This window comes from Vanellus vanellus (assembly GCF_965231255.1).
Source record: "Vanellus vanellus genome assembly, chromosome: Z".
In the NCBI taxonomy this organism is placed as follows: Eukaryota; Metazoa; Chordata; class Aves; order Charadriiformes; family Charadriidae; genus Vanellus; species Vanellus vanellus.
The window spans coordinates 31,866,765-31,891,797 of record NC_138908.1 but is presented as its reverse complement, the minus strand read 5'-3'; the positions used below and the strand labels follow the sequence as shown (position 1 = coordinate 31,891,797).

The following is a 25,033-nucleotide window of genomic DNA, read 5'->3' as shown; positions in this document are numbered from 1 at the left end:
TGATTTTCTTGCACATCTTGGCTTGCTGTGAAACTAGTTCAATGTCTGAATGAGGCTGTTATTGCTTTATATAGGTAGCTGATGCTTATATCCCCATTAAATTGACAGTTACAAAGAATATTGTTAAATAACATGACTACAGCCATGACTGGTCCATACACAGAGTGAAAAAGCTAACAGATTTGGTTTTGTGTACTAAGCTTTTTCTCCCATAGAGCACACACAACATCAAATAAGCTCTTGCCTGACAGTAAACACCCATAATACCTTGAACTATTTGAATTATAAATTATTAGCCTTCTTGCTATGTGTTCCTTTATATTTTCAGTTCCTGTGGAGTTTGGAAAACAAAGCACATGGTGACATTGCCACCTATATTAATTAAAAAAAAAAAATCATCTATTCAAAGGGGCTATGTATCAATTTCTAGTTCTAGCAGCATTTGTTAACAAAACTTTTGCGTAGTTCTGTAAAATAAGTTTCTCTACATGAGTGTGTGTCTCTTCTGAGACTGAGGAATTGCTGAACTGGGCATGAAACCAAAGGGAAATAGATAATGCCACTCAGGAATAAAGTCTAGTCTTTACACTCCAAGTTCAGTTTGGTCACCACAGTAGTCTGCGTATTACACTTTTTTTTAAAAGACCCTTAGCCTCAGTGCTACAATGAGAGGTCAGGGTTTACATACATACACTCTGCTAAATCTACCTGTCAAGCTGAAAATTCTGCAGCCTTAAAATAATGCTATTTTTTTATGCAAGACAAGTTCTGACTTCCTAAAACATGTCTAATGATCTCGCTCATTATGTATGCAGAGTTTTTCCTCACAAAAAAAAAAAGTCTTGTGATTAGGATTAAATTCAGCTTGGTCTAAATGCAGAGTAAATTGGCTAAGTTTCAATTCACTGCAATTCACTGCAGAATGTGGTGCCTAATTTGTTGCTTCTGAGTGAAAAAAGTATCATTGATTTTTTTCCTGAGTGCTACATACTAGAATACTTTTGAGTAGGAAGATTATTGTGATTTGTCATTTCTTTCTTTTGCACATGCTAAATTTATTACTGAAGAATTTTCCTATTGGAACTTTCCTGCCAAATAGAGAAGGTAATTTTCTAATCACTTTATAGCATTTAAATAATATGCCAATTTGTAGAACTCATTACACACAAATTTTAATAATCCAAAATATTGGTATAAAGGCTTTTTAAATAAAATCAACTGGGGGAATGCTATTGGTGTGCTTTAGGAAAGAAAAAACAGCACTGGTTACTGTCAGCTACCTAAAGAAATAATACTGTAGGAACAGCAAATGATAAAAACAAAGCACTTTTTAAACCTGTTTGCATTGTTAATTATTATAGTTTAATATTTTAAACAATAAAAAAGTTTGCACCACTTGATAATGCAAGTATTAACATAATTCCATACAGTATCTGCTAAATAAACAAGTTTGGCAGCTTAGCAAATATCATATGATTGCAGCATCCATGACTTGAATTCAAACAGGTTTGGGGGTTTTTTCCTGTTTGGTTTTTTTTTGTTTGTTTTTTCTTTTCTCTGCAAAAAGTTTGTAAATTAGAATAGCACACTCCTGGGTTCTGGACGGTGTCTGACCCCAATGAGTTTTGAGGAAAATACTTCTAGTGCATGGCCCCTGTGCAGAACTTCCCAAATCAAACGATTGTCTCCTTTGAGTTCCTTTTGAGGGGCTGCAAGCCCAGCAGGGACTGCTGGTTGGAGGGGACGTTGGCAGACTTTGGGATTAGGAGTATCACCCGCTGATTGGTCCGACGCCATTCGTTGTATAACCTACAGTGATACCTAAAGGATACCTGGGGAGAGAAGAGAGGTGCACTGTGTTTACACTCGCTGTGGTTCTCCAAGGAATCAACTGGGGTCTGGGGAGAAATGCCTTCAAGTGGAACAAAGAGCTGATAAGCAGCCTAATTGGGTGGGATAAAAATGAGCAAAAAGTGGCAGGCAAATTTAAGACCTACTATGTCCATGGCTTGTTCCCCAAGTTGTCACAGCAGAGAAGAAAAGCAGCCTGTGCCATACTTCCTGCTGTTGCCTACCTCTCATTCCCTTTTTTATAACATGAAAAATCAGACATCCTGCCTCTGTCTTTCCCAAGAATTAGAATTATTGGCAGCCACTTACAATGAGGATGTGTTTGGGGTACTAACCTGATGCAGGTTGTTAAACTGACAAATAACGTAATTGGCTGGATGGTGAAGGCTTGCAGGTAAAGCTGTGCGCAAAGGCTGACAGGGTTGTTTGTTCTACCTTGTAATGCTTTATTGCTGGATGCATCACATTCAGGACTGACTGCTATGGATACACAACGTAGCTTGATCCTACATTTTTTTAAATAGTGTGCTGCTTATTTTAGTGACAGCCTAGTGTAGCAAGAGTTATTTCTGTGTAAGATGATGTACCTGTGCAGTTAAAAAAAAAAAAAAAAAACAAAAAAAAAAAAACACCAACCCAAACCTGTAAACTGGCTTGGGACCTTTTGAGTGAAATGTTCCACATGGCAATTATTGTGTTCTTGAGCTGTGGGCTGGAAGGAGCCACACAGTGAGCTCAGGAGAAACCTTGTTCACTGTTCTGTCTTTGTGTGCAGCTGGTCATCTGTTACTGATTTTCATGCACCTGCGCCACTTCTGTAGGTCAGTGCTATTCAGAGGGCAAAGGGGGTGCCATAAAGGTTGGAGGTAACATGCTTAGTTTGTGCAGGTGGGTGGAAGATGCTGCTGACTCTGTTTGCAGAGAAGTGGCTGTGTGGGCTGCCGTCAAAAGGGGCCGCGCTTCTTGCTTTCCTCCTCCTGCAGCGATGACAAGCTGGCTGCCAGTGAGGTATGGAGGGATGTCAAGTAATACACGTGCCTATGAATGTATCCTTCAAATCCCTTTCCTCATTGCAAAAAAAAAAAGGTACTTTTAACTAAATAAATTATTTACCTTTCTATAAAATCCTACTGGGGACGAAAAAAAAAGGACTTTTTTTTTTTTTTTGTTATTATATCTTTTTACAGCTGTCTGCTATTGACAACAACGACCTATAGAGCTTTTGTTCACTAAGCAGTTGCCCTAAGTCTGCTCCCCCTGGAGGTAGAAGTCTGTATCTTCATTTATGTTGAACATCGTATATGAAAGAATGTGAGAAACCTCTTTTAAAAAGGCACTGCAGTATCAGCAGAAATCATGTGGTAGATGGAGGTGGGGGGGAAAAACCCCCACAATATCTGCGAAGATGAATGCTGTGCAAAATGCAGTGACTGCTTCAGAAGAGTGAGCTAGAGTTTAGGTTGAGTTTCCAAAAAGGATCACAGGAGATTCTTTGAGTAACGTCTGCATTGTTAAGCCAGGCTTTAACTGCTTGTTTAAGGCATTTTCACAGGATATCCTAGTTAAGTTTGACAGCTTGTTTACAATGGGTTCTTGCCTGGAGGCAGTTTCTGAGTGATGTCAGCTACTGAACTTCAGCAGAGCCAGGGTTACTCACCCTAAGCTGTTACACTGGATGCAAAACTCTTGAGATGCTGAACAAAGGCCAGATTCACCTTGGTCCCTGGCACAGTAAAGTCCTTAGCTCGCCTCTTCAATAGGATAGCAAGAGGGCTGTCTATGTATGTTCCTAACTTCTTCTGAATTAATTTGGGCTAGCCTTTGTTCTAAACAAGCCATTATGTTATACTGGAAGCTATAGGGCCAAATCCTGTTGTACTCCAGCCCTGCTACCTGTGAGCAAGAGAAAGCAGAGTGTGACCCTGAATTTGTAGTTTAAATAGCAATCAGCTGTTCTGGGTGTGAAGCTTGCTTCTTGGAAGTAGCAGGCTTTTGTGTGTGTGTGTGTACATCAGTTACAGTGATTAAATACAAAGGAAAAGCAACAGCGTTTTATGGAGAACTTGACTGTTTTAGAGGAAGGGATAAAATAGCTTCTTGGATGCTAAAAATAGCATCTCTCCTGTTCTCTACTCACTGGGATAACTGTGGTGTGTAAATAATCTATACATCAGCTTTTGCCTCCAGAGAAAATAAGCTGATTTATTGGAAGTAAAAGGAAGCTTTGGTTTTCTTAATTTTCCCAGGACCTACAGGAGTTTTATATCACGTTGTGGGTAATTTACCCCACAGCACTCAATACATTCCCTGCACAGCCATAACTAAGCAAGCTGTACAGGAGTCTCTCATTTCCAAAAACTGAAGGGCAGGTGCTGCTGAAGCACTTGATGGGGTTAGCACCTCTGTGTGTGGGTCCATTCCTTGCTGCGTGGCCAGGAGAGCGTGGAGCCTCCCCAAGGCAAATGCAGGCTGGAGCTTTCCTGCATGACTGGTGGGTCTCAGGCCGCTGAGCAGAGAGCGGGCAAGTCTTCCATGTGTAGGGCACTCGGTGCCATTGGTAAAGTAGTTGTTTTAAATCTCTACCTTGCAAATCTGCCCTCTGAGAAACTGTGTGAAAACACTGTCACTTGAGCCTTAATCTGCAGATATACTTAAACCTCCTCAAAACTCTTCCATCCAGTGCTAATGCTCTGAGGGCGATGAGGGCACCTTCTGCACTGTGAACAGAGTCTGACAGTCCTTCCCACCACTTTGCTCTGCCCACTGAATTAACCCCATGCTGAACAGGAGGGTCAACTCTGTGCCCTGAAAAGGCTTCCTGCCTTGCCCTTCCCTGATGAACACAGGGCTTCATTAGCCTGTCCACCTCCTGCTGGTCTGAATAATAGATTACAGTGGGATTACATCTTCCACAACTCAGTGGATGTTAGAGATACTGTATTTCAATTAAATCAACCAAGGTGTGCATTTACATCAGGCTCGCTATCACCGTATTCTCCAAGTGCCAATAACACATTTCTCTGTATGCTTTTGAAGGAGCAAAATTTATAAAGTGAATAAGAAGGGATTTTTCCCACTTAAAATGCAGATGCAATAGACAGTGTTAGGGACTAAAACTGAGATGTCCATGTGTCATGGGTAATTAAATACAACTAAGACAGACTATCCTTTCCAACTTGCAACCATTTTGGTGCTTGTGAATTATGCATATTAGGTGAATTGGACAGCATTTGGGTTTCTAAGGCAGTCATACACAAAGGAAATTTGAACAACCTTTGCTTGAATACCTGACAGACACGTCTACATGTAGCACTGCACGAAATAGAAGTGCCACCTCACTGCTGGGGTAAATGGCCATCCTGTCCAAAGGGAGTGCTGTGGCTTCACAGAAAATGGAAGCAGAAACAACAAAAAGAGAAACTGCAGGAGGCTGAGGCAAAACTCTGAGCCTTCCCTACTCTTGTGCCGCTGCTAAAATTAGCCTGCAGTCCTCTATGGATGAGATAGGGTTTCACCGTTATGAATGAAGTAAATGAGATGTCACCTTTCATAGCCTTCTTGGAGCTAGTTGTTAGGTAGTGTGGGGGTTTTGTTTCCCCTCAGCGATTCTCTTCCAGGCTTAGTCTGGGCTCAGCTCAGGGGTTTCTTGCTGTGGGCGAGCTCTACTAATGCAGTTCTTAAAGCGCCACCTCCTCAGCAGCTTACGCTGGTCAAAAACTGCTGGAAGGGGTCAGCCATACAGCGTGTGGCCATACCCGTGGAGGGGGGCAGCTGAGCGCTGGCCTTTTGGGATTAGTGGCTGTGCCAGCACCACAAGCAGGGTGGTTGTCATGGTTTCGGCTGAGTCTGGACAGTGGTTTTGCCCCCACTCAGGGCAGCACCGGCTCAGATGAAGTCTTCCTCCCTCAGCAGCACAGCCTTGCACCATTGCAGAAGCATCACCCTGTGTTCCCTGTCTGCATCCACTGGTCTGTTCTCCTTCCCCACCAGAGCTAGAGGTGTGAAACGTCAAACTCAACGGTAACCTGGGTTCTTCAGGGAACTGCTAGACCACAGCTTGACAAACACTTATTTTGGTAGCTGTCCTCTGGGTTCCCTTAATTTCTGCTGGGCCAACTGTGTGTTGGTGCGCTGGGGCCAGGAACCGATCTCAGTTTAACAACTTGGCACAAAACAAGTGGCTTTTAGGATGGATTGGCATGCAGGTGACAGCACACCAGGGTCCAGGATGGAAATCAGGCAGTGATTTAATCTGCACAGCATTTAATCTGCAGCTGCATTTCTACAGATCTGGCTGTAAGGTGCATTCTGCCACGGACTTCCCACAGCACCACAAGCATGAAGAATAGGGAAAGCATGGAATGCACCCACATCCAAGGCTTTTGAATTGTAAAATTGGCCAAATGTTGCATCAGAGTAAAATCTGAATCCTCTGTGGCAGCCAGGTTGTTCACCTAAAGCTTTTTTGTGTGCTGTGCCTTCACCTTTTGCACATTATCTTTGATGAAACTCCCTCCTATAGCATGTCTTGAACTCCGTGTTATTTCATTGTCTCCCTCTTGCTGTCCCCTCTGGTGTTTGGGATTTGGGAATTACTGGCCTTAAAGGCAAAAACTGTCTGGTTTTCCAGAGAACTTGAATGGTGTGGAACCAAGAGGTTTCTTGCAGATGTAACAAAATTATCAGTACAGAAGGTAACCATAAGCAATGTTTTGTATCATGGTCCTCCTGCTCTACAGCACTCTGCGTAATTAATTTGTCTTTTTCCTTATTCCTGTGAGTTGAATAGAAAACCAATACTTACTAGGGTCCAAAAGAGGTAAATAGTGAAGAGTGCGACAGTGAGTGCAATGAGGCCAACAGCTTCTAGCCTACTACTAAAGTGCAGGTGGTCCACTGCTCCTCGTAGACACAACCAGCCAGAGATGGTCGCCAGCGGAGTGATAAACAAGAAGCACACCATGTCTCCAAAGAGAGTCCGTTTCTCATGCTGGGGGCCTGGGTTCCTCAGCCACTGCAGGCAAAATGCAGACAAAGCAAGTGTCAGCACAGGGAGGACGTTCTGCCTGAGATGAACTGCTCACTTGCAAAACCTTGCAGACCTGCCCCTTCAAGGAGGGAACATGGACCACACGCAGGACGTGGCTTTGGCTGTCCCTAGAGAGCTCCCACCTGAACTTCTCCCCCTTGCTGCCTGCTGACGTGCACCTTTACCCATGCGTAGCCCCCACATCGTTTGTTCAGCTGTAGGAAAAGCTTCCTTCAGAAGGGGAAGAGTTTTGCGTAGCGCAAGCCCTGGCATTCGGCTGCTGAACTTTTTAAGAAACTCCCTTCTTAATGTGGAAAGAATCACAAATTCTCCTGACAACCCAAGAGTGGATAAAACGTTTGTTAATATTTTGCATGCTATTTTAATTATTTTTTTTTTTACATTCTGCTTGTTACATTGGCAAAGCCATTTTCAACTTGCTTTCAGATAACCACATGCAAGCTGAGTGCACACAAGGTTACTTTTATTAAGAGGATATTAATCTTGTAAAAGAGAATTCCTGAAAGTCAACTGCTGAAACGAAGGTTGATTTACCAGCTATCAAGCCCATACACCCATGCTTCTATAAACAGGGTTTTAGACAGCAAAGGTGAAAGAAGTTCAGCTTACGATAGTACACTGAGACCTTTTAATAAAAAAACCTCATCACTCAAGTCAATATTTGAACAGGATGACTACCCAGCCCTACAGTTTTTGCCAATGTAAGCCATAGGATTTGGTCAAAACCGCTCTGCAGCATCTTTTTTTTTTTTTCGTTCTTTGAGCATATAACCACATGCACAGTACTACCAAGGATAGCAAATATTTCTTACTGTGGTACCTGAGAACCCCAATCAGCCTGAGAGCTGTACGCGTTACCCTGGTCACCGAGGGCCACGTACCGCACCGGACTGTGTCTGCCCCAGAGAGTCCACGATCGAAGCAGAGGAGTCAAAGCCGGGAACGGGCAGTAGCGGTGGAGCGAGCTGTCGTAACCCCAGCTGCCTGCGCAGCCGCAGCGGGGCGCAGGGCACACTATTGATTCCCAGTCTGGCACGTCCTTCCCAGGCCCCCGGCTCCTGACTGTGGTGGCCATACTGAAGGCAAGGAAAGCCATGCTCCTCTAGGGAGCTGTTGCATTATCTGTCATCAGAGCAACAAGAAATCAAAGCCACTGCAGCTCTGTGCCGTGGCACGAGGATAAGGCTCGTGCGTCCTTAAACTCTTTGGCCCTCTCTTTCATTCCTCCCAGCATATTACACCTGGCAGTAGAAGTCCTGTCTTTTTAGCTCCAGAAACTAAGGCTGGGGAGGCAACCTCATCCCTTCAGCAGTTAATGCCTTTTATTCCCAGCCACCTCGGGTTTTCTTCCCTCTTCCCTATTACAGTGCTACAGCAATAACCCAGAGGAACAGCAGGACTCGAGAGTTTTGACAAGAGAGGTCAAGGCTAAGAGCGTTGTGCAAGCTAATTAGTATTTCTCATCTAGGTATCCTACCCCTCTATTATTTTCAGGCCCTGCTTCACCTTTTCATTTTGCCCGCAACATGAAAACTAATACAGCATTTTTCTCTCCATTGGGGTAAAAGAACAGTGAAGAAATTGAGTGCAACCAGGAACAGGTAGTCACTAATCTGGCACTAGTAGAAAGACACAAATCAGTAGATAAGTTTGCCTCAACCTCACCATCTCTCAGATGGAAATAATAAATTATGTACTTCACAGAATTTTGTGAGGTTTAACTGCAACCTAGTAACTCAGCAGCCTAAGATCCAGTTTCATGTATTACTGAGGAATTTAGCACAAAAATATGTTCATAAATATTTTTTGCAGGATGTAGGGTTTTCATTTGCTTCAATACTTTTAAAATCCTCAGGAAGTGGAAAGTGCTTCGTAACTGCTATGTACTACTATAAACAAGAGTTTTTAAGGGAGGATGCTAGTTAGAGGGAGGCTTAATATTGCTTTTTTCCTTGTCAAGCAGTGCCTTAAACTCAAGATAATTTAAAATACCAGAATACCGGGTGTGGTGGGTTCACCCCAACCAGCAGCTAAGCACCCATGCAACCACTTGCCCACCCCCGCACTCCACATCGGTATGTGGGAGAGAATAGGAAGAGGCTACACGCAGAGCTTGCTTCAACAGAGCTTGTACAAAATAAGAAGACATACGTTTACATTTGAACAGCTTTTTATTTTATTGAATCTTTATAGAGAACACTATAAAGTCATGTGTGAAAGGCTCACATCATTTTCCTTGGAGCTTTCATTCCATTTACTTAAAAACACCCCTAAGGGCGCGTGCATAACAGTTCCAGGTTATATTTGGTTGCTTCTAGACAGGACTGATTAGAACCTTCACCTTGTTCAGTTTCCACAAAACCCTGTAATGCAAAACCGCTAGGAAAAAGAGAGGAACTGAAAGCTCCTGGCAGTGGAGATTCTGCTTTTAAAGGTGACTGTGAAAAGGTTTTGTGAAAAGTATTTGTTTAAAAGGTGACCAGCAAGAGAATTGCTGAGCACCTGCACTTCTCTTTCATCTCAATGGGAGTTGCAGGTGTTCATCACTTTCCCAGGGCAGACCTTAAAATGCCAATATCTCTTTATCTCAGTGCTATGTTGTGACTGTCACCCCTGTAACTGGGCGGTGAAGAACGCGCTGCAACATTTCAGAGGCCATTTAGTGGAGGCTGCATCCTCAAATCACAGTCTGCTGTGATCCCTTTGGCATCTGCGCAGCTCAGCTAATGCAAGAAACTGTTTATTGATCTGAGCGAGAAGGAGGAACAGCAAGAATACATACATGCGAGGAAGCGCACGCACTAAGGCATGTGTTGTCATCTCTGCCCTGTGACTTTCACGAGACACAGTACAACGCACTTGAATTAAGACAGCATTTTATGGCGTGCCATCTAACTTGATTGAAAGCTTGAGCAGACTGAAACGGTGCAAGACTGCTTCACTGGCTGATGCCTCCCCGCACTCCTTATGCCTGACCCATATGAACAAATAATCAAACCCAAGCAATTCAGATATTAGATGGGCCTAGGACAGACAGGAGTAGTACTAAATAATAAATGAAATCCCCACCGTTCTACAGTCTAACCTTAAAAGCTGGAGACATTTCATTAGCTAGTTCTGAAGTGGAAGTCAAAAGCAACGAATCAGTCATTTCAGTGGCTGTATAGATTTCAGTCACAACACATATTTTTCTCCTGAAGTAGTGAATACATGTTTCTAAATCTGCTTCTGTTTAGATTCTAGCTTTCAGTCTTTTGTTTTGGAAATGTGCACTGTCAAGTTACTTTATAGCTAAAAAAGCCAAGTCAGCAAATCCTTTTGTGAAAGTGAAACCCACACAACTATCCCAACAAAGTGCTGAGCTTATTAATTAGCATGGCAGTATGGTAGGGACTACCCTGCTGGCAAAGAACGAGACGTAAGGCCAGATGCAACTGTCGCATCTGCACTATGATACTCTGAAATCTGTCCTATTAAAAGGTGTGAATGTGCTCAATTATTTCTGCAATAAATTGAGACTGTCACAACAATAATTTCAATTTTTTTGGGGGGGAAAAAAAGGTCGTAAAAAGGGTCATGTCTGAAGCAAATGCTGGCCTGCCTGGCAGAACACTCTTGATAAAAGTGAACAGTGATTCCTGTTCCTGATACACAGGTGGAGAGCCAGAGTAACAATACACAAACTGACTTGAGCAATGGTGGCAAGCATGAATTCAAGAACACAACACCTGATACACAACCCAATATTGGCTCATGACTGACAATCAAAAAAAACCCTGTGCCTGCAGACTAATACACACCTGATGAGAATCCTGCCCCTTGAAGAAATGTGGGGTGCCACCTTGACCATCACAGTGACACATACCAAATGGGGTCTGCTCAGAAGCAAAACACCCCCCAAACCCTGAGCTAATGGCAATGGCTCCATGATATCTCTCTGCTCCCCGAGCTGTCCATGCTGTCCCTGCAGCAGTGGGTGCTGCTGCTGTGATCGCGTGGACCGCACGCACTGCTCCAGCAAGGGGGCCTCTCCACTTGTCCAAGCTCAGCCAAATGGGGCAGGTGTTGCTGAAACTCCCACAAGGGCCACCACGGCAATTGGTCTGGGCATGGCAACACCTTCGGCCACACGTCCCTTTGCCCAGCAAATGTGTGTGCCTAAGCCTGCAGGCAGGGGCAAAAGCTCCACTGAGACAGAATGGTGACCTCCTCCTGCACTCAGACAGGATTGCTTCAACTGGAAAAGAGAAAGGGCATCAAGAAAACGGAAAGCCCACACCACAAGAGAGGACTTTAAAAGTTTGATTCATTTAGGCCAGCAAAGTCACGCTCTTGAGGATGGCCAAAGAAAGGGAGAACTGAACGGGGACATGGGTGAAGGAGAAGTGCTACTTAAGCTAATGGTTAAAAAAACTGGCTGGATGGCCGTGCCCAGAGAGTGGTGGTGAATGGAGTTAAATCCAGTTGGTGTCCAGTCACAAGTGGCATCCCCCAGGCCTTGGTGCCGGGGCCGGTTCTCTTTAATATCTTTATCAATGACCTGGATGAGGGGATCGAATGCACCCTCAGTAAGTTTGCAGATGACATTAAGCTAGGCGGGCGTGTTGATCTGCTGAGGGTAGGTTGGCTCTGCAGAGGGATCTGGACAGACTGGACCGATGGGCCGAGGACAATGGTATGAGGTTCAACAAGGCCAAGTGCCAGGTCCTGCACTTGGGTCACAACAACCCCATGCAACACTACAGGATTGGGGCTGAGTGGCTTGAAAGCTGCCCGGCAGGAAAGGACCTGGGGGTGTTGGTGGACAGCCAGCTGAATATGAGCCAGCAGTGTGCCCAGGTGGCCAAGAAGGCCAACAGCATCCTGGCCTGTATCAGGAATGGTGTGGTGAGCAGGACTAGGGAAGTAATCATTCCCCTGTACTGGGCAGTGGTGAGGCCCCACCTCGAGTACTGCGTTCAGTTTTGGGCCCCTCACTACAAGAGGGACATTGAGGTGTTGGAGTGTGTCCAGAGAAGGGCTACAAAGCTGGTGAGGGGTCTGGAGGACAAACCTTATGAGGAACAACTGAGGGAACTGGGGTTGTTTAGCCTGGAGAAGAGGAGGCTGAGGGGAGACCTTATCACCCTCTACAACTACCTGAAAGGAGGGTGTAGAGAGGTGGGGGCTGACCTCTTCTCCCTGGTGACAAGTGATAGGACAAGAGGAAATGGGTTTAAGTTATGTCAGGGGAGGTTTAGATTGCATATTAGGAAACACTTTTTCACTGGAAGGGTTATTAAACATTGGAATAGGCTGCCCAGGGAGGTGGTGGATTCACCATCCCTGGAGGTGTTTTAAAAAAGGGTAGATGTGGTACTTGGGGACATGGGTTAGAAGTGTTTTTTGTCAGGGTAGGTTTAATGGTTGGACTTGCTGATCTTAAAGGTCCCTTCCAACCTCAGCAATTCCATGATTCTATGATAACGTTGGCTTAAGAACAAATGGGCAATAGTTGACTGTAAGTAAATTTACGGTACAAGTCATAAAAAAATTCCCAGCCTTCAAAGGATCCAACTCTGGAACAGCCTCCCAAGAAGAGCGGTGTAGGCTAAAACCCCCAAAGCTGGCACAGTTTTATGAAGGAACTCACTTACGTTTTGAAAGGCATTTTTGATGGTACTGCATTTGACGTGAGAAAACACTGTTAACACACCCAAGGCTCCTTCACCTCACAGGCTGACACATGTAATACACATGCAAAGATTTGCTGCAAATACTTCACAAAGAGTTGAATTTAAATTATTATCTGCACTAGAAAGATTAAATTGAGCTCCTGACCTTCATCAGAGGGTCTCCATGCGTCCGTCAACTGAAGGCAAACTCTAGTGCTCAGGATCTTAATGTGGATTTGGAACAGTCCCTAGGAGACTTTTGGTCTATGATCCCACTAGTGGCTTGCAAAATTTCACCTGATACTTAAGACTGCATGCAAAACCAGGCTGAGACATCTGCGTGATGTGCCAGCAAAGTGAAGCCTTGTATTTGGAGAAGTAAATCATCAGAACAAGCAGCAACTGAGGACCAGAACCCTGGAGAGGCTCAGACTGTGAATTTATCTAACCTAACCACAATGAGCTGCCAGCAGAAAACTGCTGTAAAACACCTCCACGAGTCTGAGCTGCTTCATCATTGCCAAAGGCCAAATCCTGGAAGCACTGACCTCCATAAGTCTAACTTCAATTAGATGACTCACAAATGCTAAGTAAAGTATCTGCATAGTGTTTTCCAGATCAGATCCTAAGGCTACAACCTGTTTCTACTAGGAAGCCCTTTTTAGTTCGGTGTATTTTCACTGGAAAATTGATTTTACATAAATGTTTCTGGAGTTATACCAGCAGCAAAGAAGATACCACAGAGTATGAAGAAAATCCATCACACTGCTTTTTAGTTAAAGGTATTTAAATAGTTATCACATATGAGTCTGGGGGGAGAAGACAGAAAGGAATGGTCTTCCCTAAACGTGTTTCCCTTTGAACTAAAAATAGCTTATTACACATCCAACTTATCAGTTCATTTCATTCTTTTCATGCTGATAGCTCTGCAGTGAATCTTGATGAAAGCAGTCTGTACACAAGCAGAACTGCCAGCAATTATTGCCATTTCTGGTTTCATGCCAGCAGTGGCCAATGGGAGCATTTTGCCTTGGGCTTTAAGCAAAGAAGGACGGATACTGGTTTTTTAGAGTGTTTCTCTTGAATGAAGGACATTTTTAAAGACCAGGAGGTCCATTTATTGGTTAAAAAAAAATTTACATCTGAACCGTTTTGTTCAAATACTTTTTTACTTGAAAAATTTGCATTAACCTATTTCAGTGAAATGTTTTTAAACTAAGCTTAACTACATGTAACTCAAAATAAAATCTCCCAGACCAGAATGGTATGTATGTTTGTTTTCAGTGCAATGAAACATTTGGGGTGACTTCAAACTTTCCTAGGTTAATGTTTTGCCAAGGAAAACAAATGTTTGACAGTTACTTTTTAGTTGAAAAAATATTTATATTTCAGTTTTTGGGTTTCCTGCTTAGATCAAACATTCAGTTACTGGCACAGCGTTACTGTCTTGAGTGGGTGCTTTTAGAAAGGCCATGGTGACAGCTCACAGAGATGTTCCTTTGGTCCCAGAAAGAGTCCCGTTGACAGCTAGAAACTAAATGATTTGACATCTGTAACTTTATTATGTTAATGTTGTGGCCTCTTTGTAACTGAGTCTGCTCTTATTTAAGTTTAACCCTTATTTTAACTCATATTCCAGGGAATATTTAATTGTGGATGTCTGAAAGGTACCAAAAGGTACTTTCTGAAATAGCAACTGAATTTCATTTCCATGCTTTTTTAAGTGGAAAAAATATGCTATTCATTCTATTCCAGGGAATATTTAATTGTGGATGTCTGAAAGGTACCAAAAGGTACTTTCTGAAATAGCAACTGAATTTCATTTCCATGCTTTTTTAAGTGGAAAAAATATGCTATTCATTCTAAGGGTGGGGTATGACATATCCTTCTTTTTGTTTGTTTTGTAAAAAGAATAAACCACAGTGAAGACGGGAACCAACCCCAGGTGGTAGCTAAGTGCAAGGAGAGTACTGCAGGCTGTTGCTATCACAGCACAACTGAATTTGCAAACTAGACCATGGGTAGTTTGCCAGCTGAAAAACAGGAGTTTGATATACAATATATCAAATATATACTTGATATAGATGTGGTGTTCAGTTTCTGGATTATGCAACTTCAATGTCTAAAACCAGGACTAGTAGTTCTCTGATAGTGAAAACAAACACCAGAGCTTGCTAAATTGGGCTATAAAAATCTATGAAATTTCTTGCAGATCAAATTAAACAGTCTTGAATTCTTCAACATTAGTCTGGCTTACTGCTTTTCTGTTTTCCTGCTATCCACTTTTAGTTTATATTTCAGGTGATGCTTGTATCAGGTAAAAAGATTTCGAGATGTGTCAAGAAAAAAGATTTTGTGGAACTCCAGGAGAAACAGTGTTTCCTTTTATCCATATGTTTTTCAAAGCTCCCATTCTATGTTGGATGAATGTATTCCCAATTAGGCAGACTAATGTATGCATTCAAGAAAATCAATCAACAAAAATCACGTTTTGCATTTTAAATCAAAAGCAAAGCAGATTTGCTATTGGCAACACATATTTCAACACATTGCATATGTCCTGATCGACGAGCTTAAATATATGCAAACTAAAGACATGATAGATAATAAATGCTTGGTAGCTCTCCAAAAAGACAGATGAAATAAAACTTTTCATCTTAGCACCTTTTTTTTTTCCCCTAGAAAGAGCAAACTTTGACTGGCTCCTATTGGTGGTAGGAAATGCTACCAGCAGGACAGAGATGATAACCAGGCAGTTTAGAACTCTATCACCGAAACACGATGTCCAAAGAAAAGTCACCAATACCTAAAACAAAAATAGCTGTACCTTCGAAAACCCACAGCATCTTCTCTTGTCTTGCTAGTTCTTAAAGGATATCATTTGGCCTTTTCCAAAGCAGCTATTTCCACTCTCATTGTTCATTTACTTTCTCCTGGGAACTTTCCTCAACATTTTTTGCCCTTGATCGTTAGTCCTTTAAATTTAGGAAAGATCAGTTCACATGTGATGGTTTGAAGGCATAGTCTGTTCACTGACAAGTAATTTTTGCTTTTCTTCTTGGTTTTTTGGTTGTTTTGGTTTTGTTTTTTTGGGTTTTTTTTTGCAGAGGGGTGTGGGGTGGTTTGCTCTTGTTTGCATTCTTGCTGTCAGTACTACGAGAAAGATTTGTGCTTGGGAAAAGTCAAGCACTGTAGCAAAACGTTTCTGTAAAGATCATAAAACAACTACTTCATTTCTCTTTAAAGGACAGAGAGAACAGCTTGTTTTGGTCTCTGCATTTTTCCTCATTAGGAATGAATAAAGAATGGTATTCCAGGTGTAAAAAGTGCATCTTGAAGAGGTTATGTTTTTCAAACTATATGTGTTGGGGAGTTGGTTTTTTGTTTGTTTGTTTTTTGTTTTGGTTTTTTTTTTGTTGTTTTTTTAATACTTTAACTCAGACATACCTCTACTGGAAGTCTACATGGCTGCTTCAAAATCTTCCTGTGTGACTTGGGTGTCTGGGGGGGCATTGTCGCAGCTGAAGACAAGTAGGTAGAAAAGCACCTGTGTCACCTTGCCCTTCTTATTTTGCCCTTTTTGGGTCAAGAAGGGAGGCAGGATGTACATACTTAAGCTACCCGCTCCCAGCCCTAATGTGGTCTACTGACAGCTGCAGTTCCTCCAAACTCAGATGCATGAAAGTTTTCCTTGTTGGTGACTACACTGAGTCACCATTTTCCTTCTGGCTTTAAGAGTGATCCTTCTACAAACTACATGCAGCAAATCTGGTGTCTCTTCATTACAGTAATTTAATGCTAATGACTTGCTTCACTGAGCAGTGAAGAGGAAAAATAAGTAAAAAGAATCCCAACAGACAAAACCAGCATGACTCAAAGTCTTGCACAAAAACTAAATTCATATTTCAGTGTCAGGCTTCTGGAAGTTTTAAATTACAACGTAAGCCCATCTTAACTACTTCATGCATAGATGTAGGTTTTACGTTTTGTTTTTTTTTTTTTTTTTTTAATTTATTTTTCTTTTCTAGCATGAGTTCTACAGGCAGCAAGAGATTGGGAAAAACTGAAGTTAATTTCTGCCCAATATTGTGAAGATAATCCTGACTTTAATTTTTCCTTCTAGTCATGCTGGTTTGCTTCTGAGTTTAGACTGTTAATTAAGTGCTTTCTCTTTGTTTGTTTGCAAAAAATGAACTAATAGATACCAAATCCTGGTTGGTTTAAAACATGTAAATAACTTAAAAGCAATACAAGCCTGACTTATATGGTCACATAATGTTCTTATACCGTATTTATGTTGTAGCTGGTTGTTTTCTAACAACATTTTATTGCATTTGTGCTGCCATGGTTCGTGTTTGTTTCCGTACTAAACCAAGTGGAAGCAACATAGATGCAATATGGAAACTGAAATGAAGATGATATATAATACTCATAATAAAGCTTACCCAATCTTTGTGCTGAAACACAGCAAAAGCATTTATGTGAATAATGTCACACATTTCTAGAGTGGATTTCTTTCTGTGGATTGGCTGCATTAAAAGAGCAGCTTATATAAAAGTGGAAGGTCTGTAAAAATCACTAACTGAAATTACTGCAGTTCCATTTCACCGTGTTTGTTTTGACATCCTTCCACGTTTGTCACAAGGAACATCAGCTCTATGAATATCAACCACCATATCATAAACTTTTCTTTTCTCCGGTGTCAAGAGTTTCTGCTGCTTCAGCCTGGGTCCTCTGTGTCAAATGTAGTCAGGCTCTTACTGGCAGTGGGGTGACCATGACATGGGACAGAGAAGTAGGGCTACTCAGCAGCAGCTGCTTTTTTCTTTGAGACGCATCATCCCCAGACAAATTCATAATGAGATATCCATGTGCCCAAGTGAGTGTCCTGCACACCTCTAGTTTCCAGCAGACTGTAAAAGGGTGCTGTGCATCTAGCACACAGTAGAAGCGGTGGGTGCGGACCTTGCCTGTACTTCTTGAATTGAATTTTGCAGTATCATGAGCCCTGGGACTGAGCGGAATGTGTAAATGGACTATGTCTTTTGGATTACTGGCAAATAGCGCCTTTTAACTGGCTGTGGGTGTCTCCAAACAATCCCCTTATCTGAAGGGGGAGCTCTGAAATCAAGCAAAATGGCTAAAATTGCTCTGCTGATGCCTGCGAAGTGCCTCTACAGCAACATGTTGTATAGCAAAAATGTCACTCCAAATGTCAGCTCCAAAGATGCTACAGAAAGCTTATGCTCCAGTAGATGATGTCTGATTGATGTTGGTGGTTTCAATTCTCTACGCCAGAGCTTGCCAGGTGCCCTCCAGAAGGGAGATGAACAAAAGGACTCAGTGATCTTCAGTATGAAAAAAACTCTTTTTCTATCACAATCCATCTCTTGCCCCTTTACGACAATATATCATGTTCTCTCCACTGCAGCTATTGTACACAAGTTCACACATGACTGAGAAATAAGGAAGTCCCATGTCCCAACGGAGAGCTGAGGAGCATCAGCCCAACCTCTGAGTGGAAGTCCCACCAGAAGCAGGGTCATCTGGAGGGAGTGCAACAGTTCCCACCCAATTAGCTCAGTCCATAAGCAAGGCAGCGTCAGTGCTGAAATTCAGATAGGGCATGAGGGGGCTCTGCACTTAGCTGTAGCGCCTTTGCCACCCATTTAACTAAATCTCTGAAAGCTCAACAGAAAGCAGTTCTTACCGACAACTGTAAAATCACACAGGGAACATTTGACACGTGTAGGCCAACAGTATGGAGACAAGGAACCGTAAAGGAGACCATTCCTTTTGGCTGACCAACCTTTGACAAACACCTGTGGAGGAGATGAAATGTGTGCATTCCCTGGTGTGTGCTTCTTTCACTTGACGAAGCACAAGTCACAAAGCTCCTCCACCCAATGTAGCAGGAGGCAAAAGATATAAACTGTGGATGGCAATGAACATACCACTTCCCTTGAACGCTGAAGGAAGGGAAAAATCCACACTGTAATGCCTGATTCATGGTTCAGAAACAGTTCTTCTGGGAAAAAGAATCTGAGTTAAAAAAAGAAGTGGACCGAGAATATTTGAAGCTTCACAAATGCAATGTTGAGAGGATGGATCTGCCTGACAGACTGTACCACCGTTTCCTGCCTCCCGTTCGGTTTTGGGTGTCAAACAGTGAGCAGATCATACATTTCTTGGGAGACGTTTCTTCCCAGAAAACAAAAACATGTCCTGTGGCATAGATAAAGGAATGTCTCCCTTGAGAAGTACATAGATTGAAACTCAGTTGACCAGAGAGAAGCTTACGATGGACAAAAGATACAAAGGATAAAAGAAGGAATGGAGGTCAAAATGAATGCTATTTTTCCCTTTGCTTTTCCATGCAAAAGAAATCCAGGAGAAAAGAGGCTGCTGTGCCCAGCGTAAGCTGGTGAGAAAAAGCAAAGGTGAGCTCCCCGCATTTTTGCATCCTTCGCATGATGTACGCAGGAGGCAGGATACAGTTCTAGATATATCCCTTGTATCTGAGCTAAAGAACTCATGTTCGAGTGCATGAGCCCACATCCTTAGCGTGAACACGGGCAACTGCAACATGGGCCATCTTGCAACAAATTTTTATGGAGCACTTGCTTTCACTTCAGAATGAACTAATGGCAAACTAGCAACATGCCTGGGTGTGCAAGGGGAGAAATGCTGTGGGTTCACTAGCCTGTTCTGATCAAATCATGAAGCGCAGCAAGAAATCCTCTGCTGCTTCCATAATAACATACACAAGGGAGGAAGGAATATGACTGAACAACCAGTTGTGCTGCTTACTGCTCACTTCATTTCAAGCCCACTACTGCTGCAGCCTCTCCTGGGTGCTAACAGCAGGAATGAAGTCAGATATGACATTTCTAGACAAAGCAAGTGAAGTATCTCAATTTGTTTCCACTGAGATTTCCTTCATACCCACAGCTAAGCCACTAAGAAGCAGTGATCAATCCAGTGAAGGGATGAGGAGAAGACATAACACCGTGTCCTCTTCTTTTTCTGACCTCCTTAAGAAAGTGAATAATATGTCTTTGAATAGTCAGAAATATATTTTTTTTTCCTGATGGAAAATCTTTAGGAGAAAAGATGAATGAGATGATTGATTATTTCAAGCATTTTTATCTTACCTGTCGCTGACCAATGGTTGGGATATATTCTCTGCATGGGATAGGGCCTGCTGAGGAGTTACTGGATAAGCTTCTATAGACTATGCTCTACAAATGACTTTATGAGTACGATAGTCCCTCTTGACCTCCTAAAATGCGTTGGTAAACTCATCATTCACCTCCACTGAAAGGACCGTTTACCATTTCTATTATCTTGTTCAGAGGAATCTTTGGAGAACTAATTATCTTACTAAATGAAGAGAACTTTGACTCCTCACCCCAAAGACGCACACATGCGTGTGCGCTCACACACACACACAAATTAAAAGCAGGTGACCACTCTGGTTTGTCACTTGTCAACCATTACAGCAGGTTTCTGTGAGACATGGTCCTACTACACCTGATACACCTTCCTCCATGCCCTCATACTCTAGGTAATTCAGGCAGACAGACAGGACAGTGCTTTTAGGACACAGAAGATGAGGGAATCTGCACATTGCATCTGCTTTGCTCATACTTTGGGAAGTTTCAGATTCGCTGTAATTATTTGCATGGAGATGCCTTTGGATTTTCAAAGAACTGTGTATTAAATAAGTACAAACTTTAAGGAAAACCTTAAGTTATACTAATGGAAATCAAGAAGTCTGACTGATATCTTTCTACTTAATTTGTCCCCTTGCATACAACTCATCTTAGTTACTCTTTCTCTCTGCTGCTCTCAACTTTAACAGTACAGCTTCAATTCCCTTCTAAACAGAAAACATTCTGCTTGTATAAGAACACAAAGGACTTCAAAAAAGTCAGTTGCTTTTTTTTACGACCTTTTCTGCAACTGCACATAATCGTTGATGACTGCACTAAAATACTGTGGGTATGGTAGCTGAGAAGCAAGAATAGATTAGGTAGTAAAGAGAAAAACATTAATTAACAATGTGTACTATGTTTCAGAAATGTTCTTGCACCTGGTTCTCATTTGTCCTCAGCTGAGAAACAAAAGACAGCTTTATCATTATTATTGTTATTATTGTTGTTGCCATTATTTATTACTGCTTTTGCCAAAAAGAAGACTCACTTCATCGGGGAATGATCAAGTGACCAGACGCGCCCCCAGCCTGAGCAGGGTTAGCTTCGCTTTCAACTTCTTCAATCATCATTAGCTCTGAACAATGTCACATCCCATTTGTGCAAAGCAAGCATCACGAGCAGCTGTTGCAAGGGAACAGCTTGAAGAAGCTGGACTCCAAAATCAAACTGTTTACTTCGCACTGCCTCAGCACTGATTGTCTTTCTTTTCAGAAGGCAAATTCAGAGTGGCATCGTCCTCGCGCCAAAGCTCCAACTGAAAACTGCCTGGCGCAGGCTCAGAGCAGCTGGCTGAATGAAGATGTTATCATCTTCACTGGAGAACGCTCAGTCATAAAGATTTTGCTGCTCAGTCGCTGACAGCCTGAGAACACTCAACAGCAGCGTCTCTCAAACCGGGACCAGCTTCCTGGGAGAGGCTGGAATCCGGCTAGAAGTACCAAACAACAAGCCAGAGGCAATCAAACACAGCTGGCCTGGGCTTGCTCTGGTTTAGGCTTGAGAAGGCTACAGGTCTTGTGCTACATACCGTATCACGTAACTCTTTTTTTGCTGATCCTAAGGAAGAATGAAGATATCCTTAGGCTTAGACACAAAATGTGCGTGCCTAACTCAATCCAGCATAAAGCAATTTTGGTAGTCTTCAGTGCTAACTGCTCACCCCCCACCCCCCCCCCCCCACATGGGTCCCTGACCCACTTCCCAGCAGCCAGTTTTATCCTCTATCCTCTCATCTGTGAATAAAAGCAAAACAGGACACCTCCCCTCCCCCTTGTTTTTAATACCGTATCTCCTTCAACCAGTTCTGCTGCAGTTTACAGGAACAATGAAGATGCACAGGAAGGACATCTTGTCCTGAACCCAAGTTTAGCATGTAAGCACCTGTGTCACCACCAACTGGTACAGTAAGACGCTTCTCATTACTTTTGTAAAATGTTATTATTTGTTATTCACTTCAATTCCAACACTAACCGTATTTTTTACTTCTTTTTTTTTTCCAAATTAAAATAGGGAAGGAGAAAGATCATTAACAGTGCAAAGACAGTAATCTTGGCTTTTTTTTCTGGTTTTTTTTTTTTTTTATTTTCCTGAGGACAAAAAAAAACCCAATCTGGCAAATTCTATGCAGCTGCTAAAGCATCTACAGTTGGCAAAAACTGAATTTTAATTGATAAAGGAGAAACAATCGTGCAATTCACTGTTGAGTCTGGTACACAGGCAAAAGGAGGCCAAAAGGTCACTCATAAATGGCTAAACATGCCAGACACAGAGCAAGAACAATTCCTTCTTGTGGGCTTGACACGGAAACTAGGTTTCTACGGCTCCTTGGTTTGTTACCCCTCTCTCTCAAAAGCAAGAAAAAAATCATAATCCTGACCGATATTTAATATGCTGAATACTGATGCTCGTCTCACATGCCACAGAAACTGTTACTTACCTCTCTTCCATCCTCTACCAAGCTGGCTGATATACTAGGAATTCGCTGGGCACAGTTTCCCAAATCTTCACTCATGTTTACAGTGAAGCAAACCCATCAACCCCATTCTTCTCGCTTGTTTTCATTTGGTTCAGAATAAGGGTTTTGTTACCCCTGCCCTTTCCCTGAGCTCCTGTCCTCATCTCGCCAAGCCCAAAACTCACAGCTAGCTTTTGTGGAGCTGCAAGGGCTTTGTGATGCCGATATAAGAACAAACACAATTTGCTCATTAAATCTAAGCTTTTGGGGATGTGCCCCATGTACTGACCTCCACCAATGGCCTGGGTTTGCGCTCCACTGCAAACCTGAAGTGGCAGAGTTCACAGTAGCTGGTGTTTGAAGAGGACAGCCAGTGCTCCAGGCAGCTGCGGTGAATAGTCCCCAGGGTCCCCGTACATTCGCAGGGGGAAAGCAGGTCTTCCTGGCTGCTGCCCTCGTGGCAGATCCTGCACATTGGCCGGTCATTGAAAGGGCTGCTGGAGGAGGAGAGAAAATTGCTGGTCAGTATACAGGGCTGTGATCTAGCCTCTCTCTCTTTCTCTCTGTACGGCACGAATTAACAATATGGGAAGCCTTTGCAGTTTGCGTACTTTGTTCCGTAGTTAGTACACCAAGCTGCTGGGCTAATGTCTGCAGGCATTTTGGTAGTCTTGTTTAAAACATCTCTTCTGTGGGGTGGGGGGAAGCGGAGAGTGAAGAACACGTCAGAGTGGCAGCTGAGAGACAGACGACCAAGTGCTTCTGTATCTTTGTATTTCCCACCTCTTCACAGTACAGCAGAGCAGCCACTTCAAGAAATCTCTAAATGCATCAGGGAAGTTTTAAACCTGCCCCACCTGGGCAACTCTCATGCTAGTGATGATCTGTGCCATCACTCCGGACCTACAGGGTAGCATGTCTTATGCTAGTAATGATCCCCCGACCTTCAGGGTAAGCTGTTTTCAGTGATCAACAGCAAAGGAGTACTGGACCTGAAAAAACAGCACCTTGCCCTGCAGTGGTGTGAAGGCAGGGCCACAACTTATAACAGGCAGGTGCGTGCAGGCAGGAAGCCTCTGTCCCTGGGTTGTCCCTCTCTTTGGGACAACACCCCGTGAGCAGCTCAAGGAGTGATACAATGGCACTGGAAGGGAGGACTGTGCCAAACACATCCCTCTTGCATGGCTGCCTGTGGCTATTTCTCCTGTACTGCCTTCCCCCAAGGGAGGGTGGTGTGCTAACATGCAAAGGGGGACAGGTGCTCCTCTTGCCAGTGAAAACCTAAGGACTCTGTTTTGAACTATTAAGATTCTCAGTTTTACAAAGGAATCTTTCAGGAAAGAGGAAGGCAGTCACGCAGCTTCCCAGAGTGCTCCGGCTTAGCACAGGAGCAGGTTGGGAGCCCCGGTGCTGCTGAACCACGGATCCACTTCACTGCAGCTTCAACTCAGCCCCTCCAGCTGCCCAGGCTGAGAAGGTCAATCTCTTGGCTGAGATCTTGGGAACAAAAACTCTCCCTACCACATACGCCACCTCAGGTAATCTCCTCAGAAAAGCAGGTTTTGTCACCGTCACTGACAAAACTTTATTTGCAGATAGCATAGGGTGGCACACAGCTGTTCCCTCTGTCCCTCCTCCGGCTCTTTGCAGGCTGCCCCAGGTAGACTCACTCAAGGGAAGTGTAAAGAAGGCAGCTGTCTCCTTTCAATCTGCCCGGTAAAACAGTATGAAGTTGTGCTCGACATTCTGCATGCATATCCAAGCTGTGGAAAATATACAGGGTTTAAAAAAGTTGCTACAAGTAAAGGGGAAAAGGGCCTTTTCACATACAGCAGCAGTTAACAATTTCACTCTTCGCATGAGTGCTGTGGATTGCATTATGTTTGCTGTTTTGTGAAAACCCAGGGCTACTTCAAGACCTGTGCAGTCTTTCCAGCTTCACATCGATGAAGCGGAACTTAACTTTGACCCAAGTATCAAGTCTAAGATATGGCCAAACCCTTAAGCATCGTCTTTCTTGCTTCTAATGAAAACAAAGCCAACCCGAAGCAGGCTAGTGTTTCAAAGGGCTTATTTCACCACTAATCTGCCATTCCAAACTGACAGCAGAAAGAGCTGCTCTCAATCATTTGGACGATGGCTGAAGCCGCAACACTCGCGTGTGCACCTCTGCTAGAAACAGCTGTCTGGCCGCTCAGCACGCCAGCTTGGGAAGTGTGAAGGAAACATGCCGCAGAAGAGCTGGCAGCAGCGAGGCAGGCTAAACACAGCATCCCGTGCCAGCCAGCGCCCGCCAAAGCCTCCCGCTACCTATCAGGGCAAATTATTGCAGCTGGCGCACTTGAGCAGCATCGTCCCCAGACAGCTTGCTTCCCCCTTCTTCACCGAGTGTAATGGCGAGTGTAATTACACTGAGAGTAATTACGCTACATGTGTAGCATAATCGTTATGAAGTTAGGATGAGGGTTTAATTACAGGTGCGCCACGGTAAGCCTTCACCAGCATCTTCCCTTCGAGGGGACCTGCGGGTGGCAGCTGGGGAGGGTGCACTGGAGCCCAGGCAGGGAAGGGCCCCATCCTGTCCCGCCACCCCTCTCCCCCCCCCCACGTACCTCTGTGTGGCGAGTGTCCGCACGACAGAGGAGAGCAGCTGCCCATCTTTCGCCGACACCTGCATGACATACTGCGGGCAGCTGCCGGCTGGGCTGTCGCCGCTGCCGCCAGGCAGGGTCTTGCCGTCGGGTACCGGCGGGCGCGGGCGCTCTGGTGGGACTCCCGGCAGGTGACTGCAGCGGCTCATCCTCAT

The 25,033-nt window shown here is 43.6% G+C and overlaps 1 protein-coding gene across 1 annotated transcript; it reads right to left on the bottom strand.

Moving 5' to 3' along the window:
• Window positions 1–1,673: 1,673 nt before the first annotated feature.
• Window positions 1,674–25,033, bottom strand: MARCHF3 (membrane associated ring-CH-type finger 3; the record flags this gene model as incomplete). Its single annotated transcript, XM_082497524.1, has 4 exons — window positions 1,674–1,832; window positions 6,656–6,865; window positions 22,517–22,724; window positions 24,840–25,033. The coding sequence occupies 4 exons, from the start codon at window positions 25,031–25,033 to the stop codon at window positions 1,674–1,676; spliced, it is 771 nt and encodes a 256-aa protein (XP_082353650.1).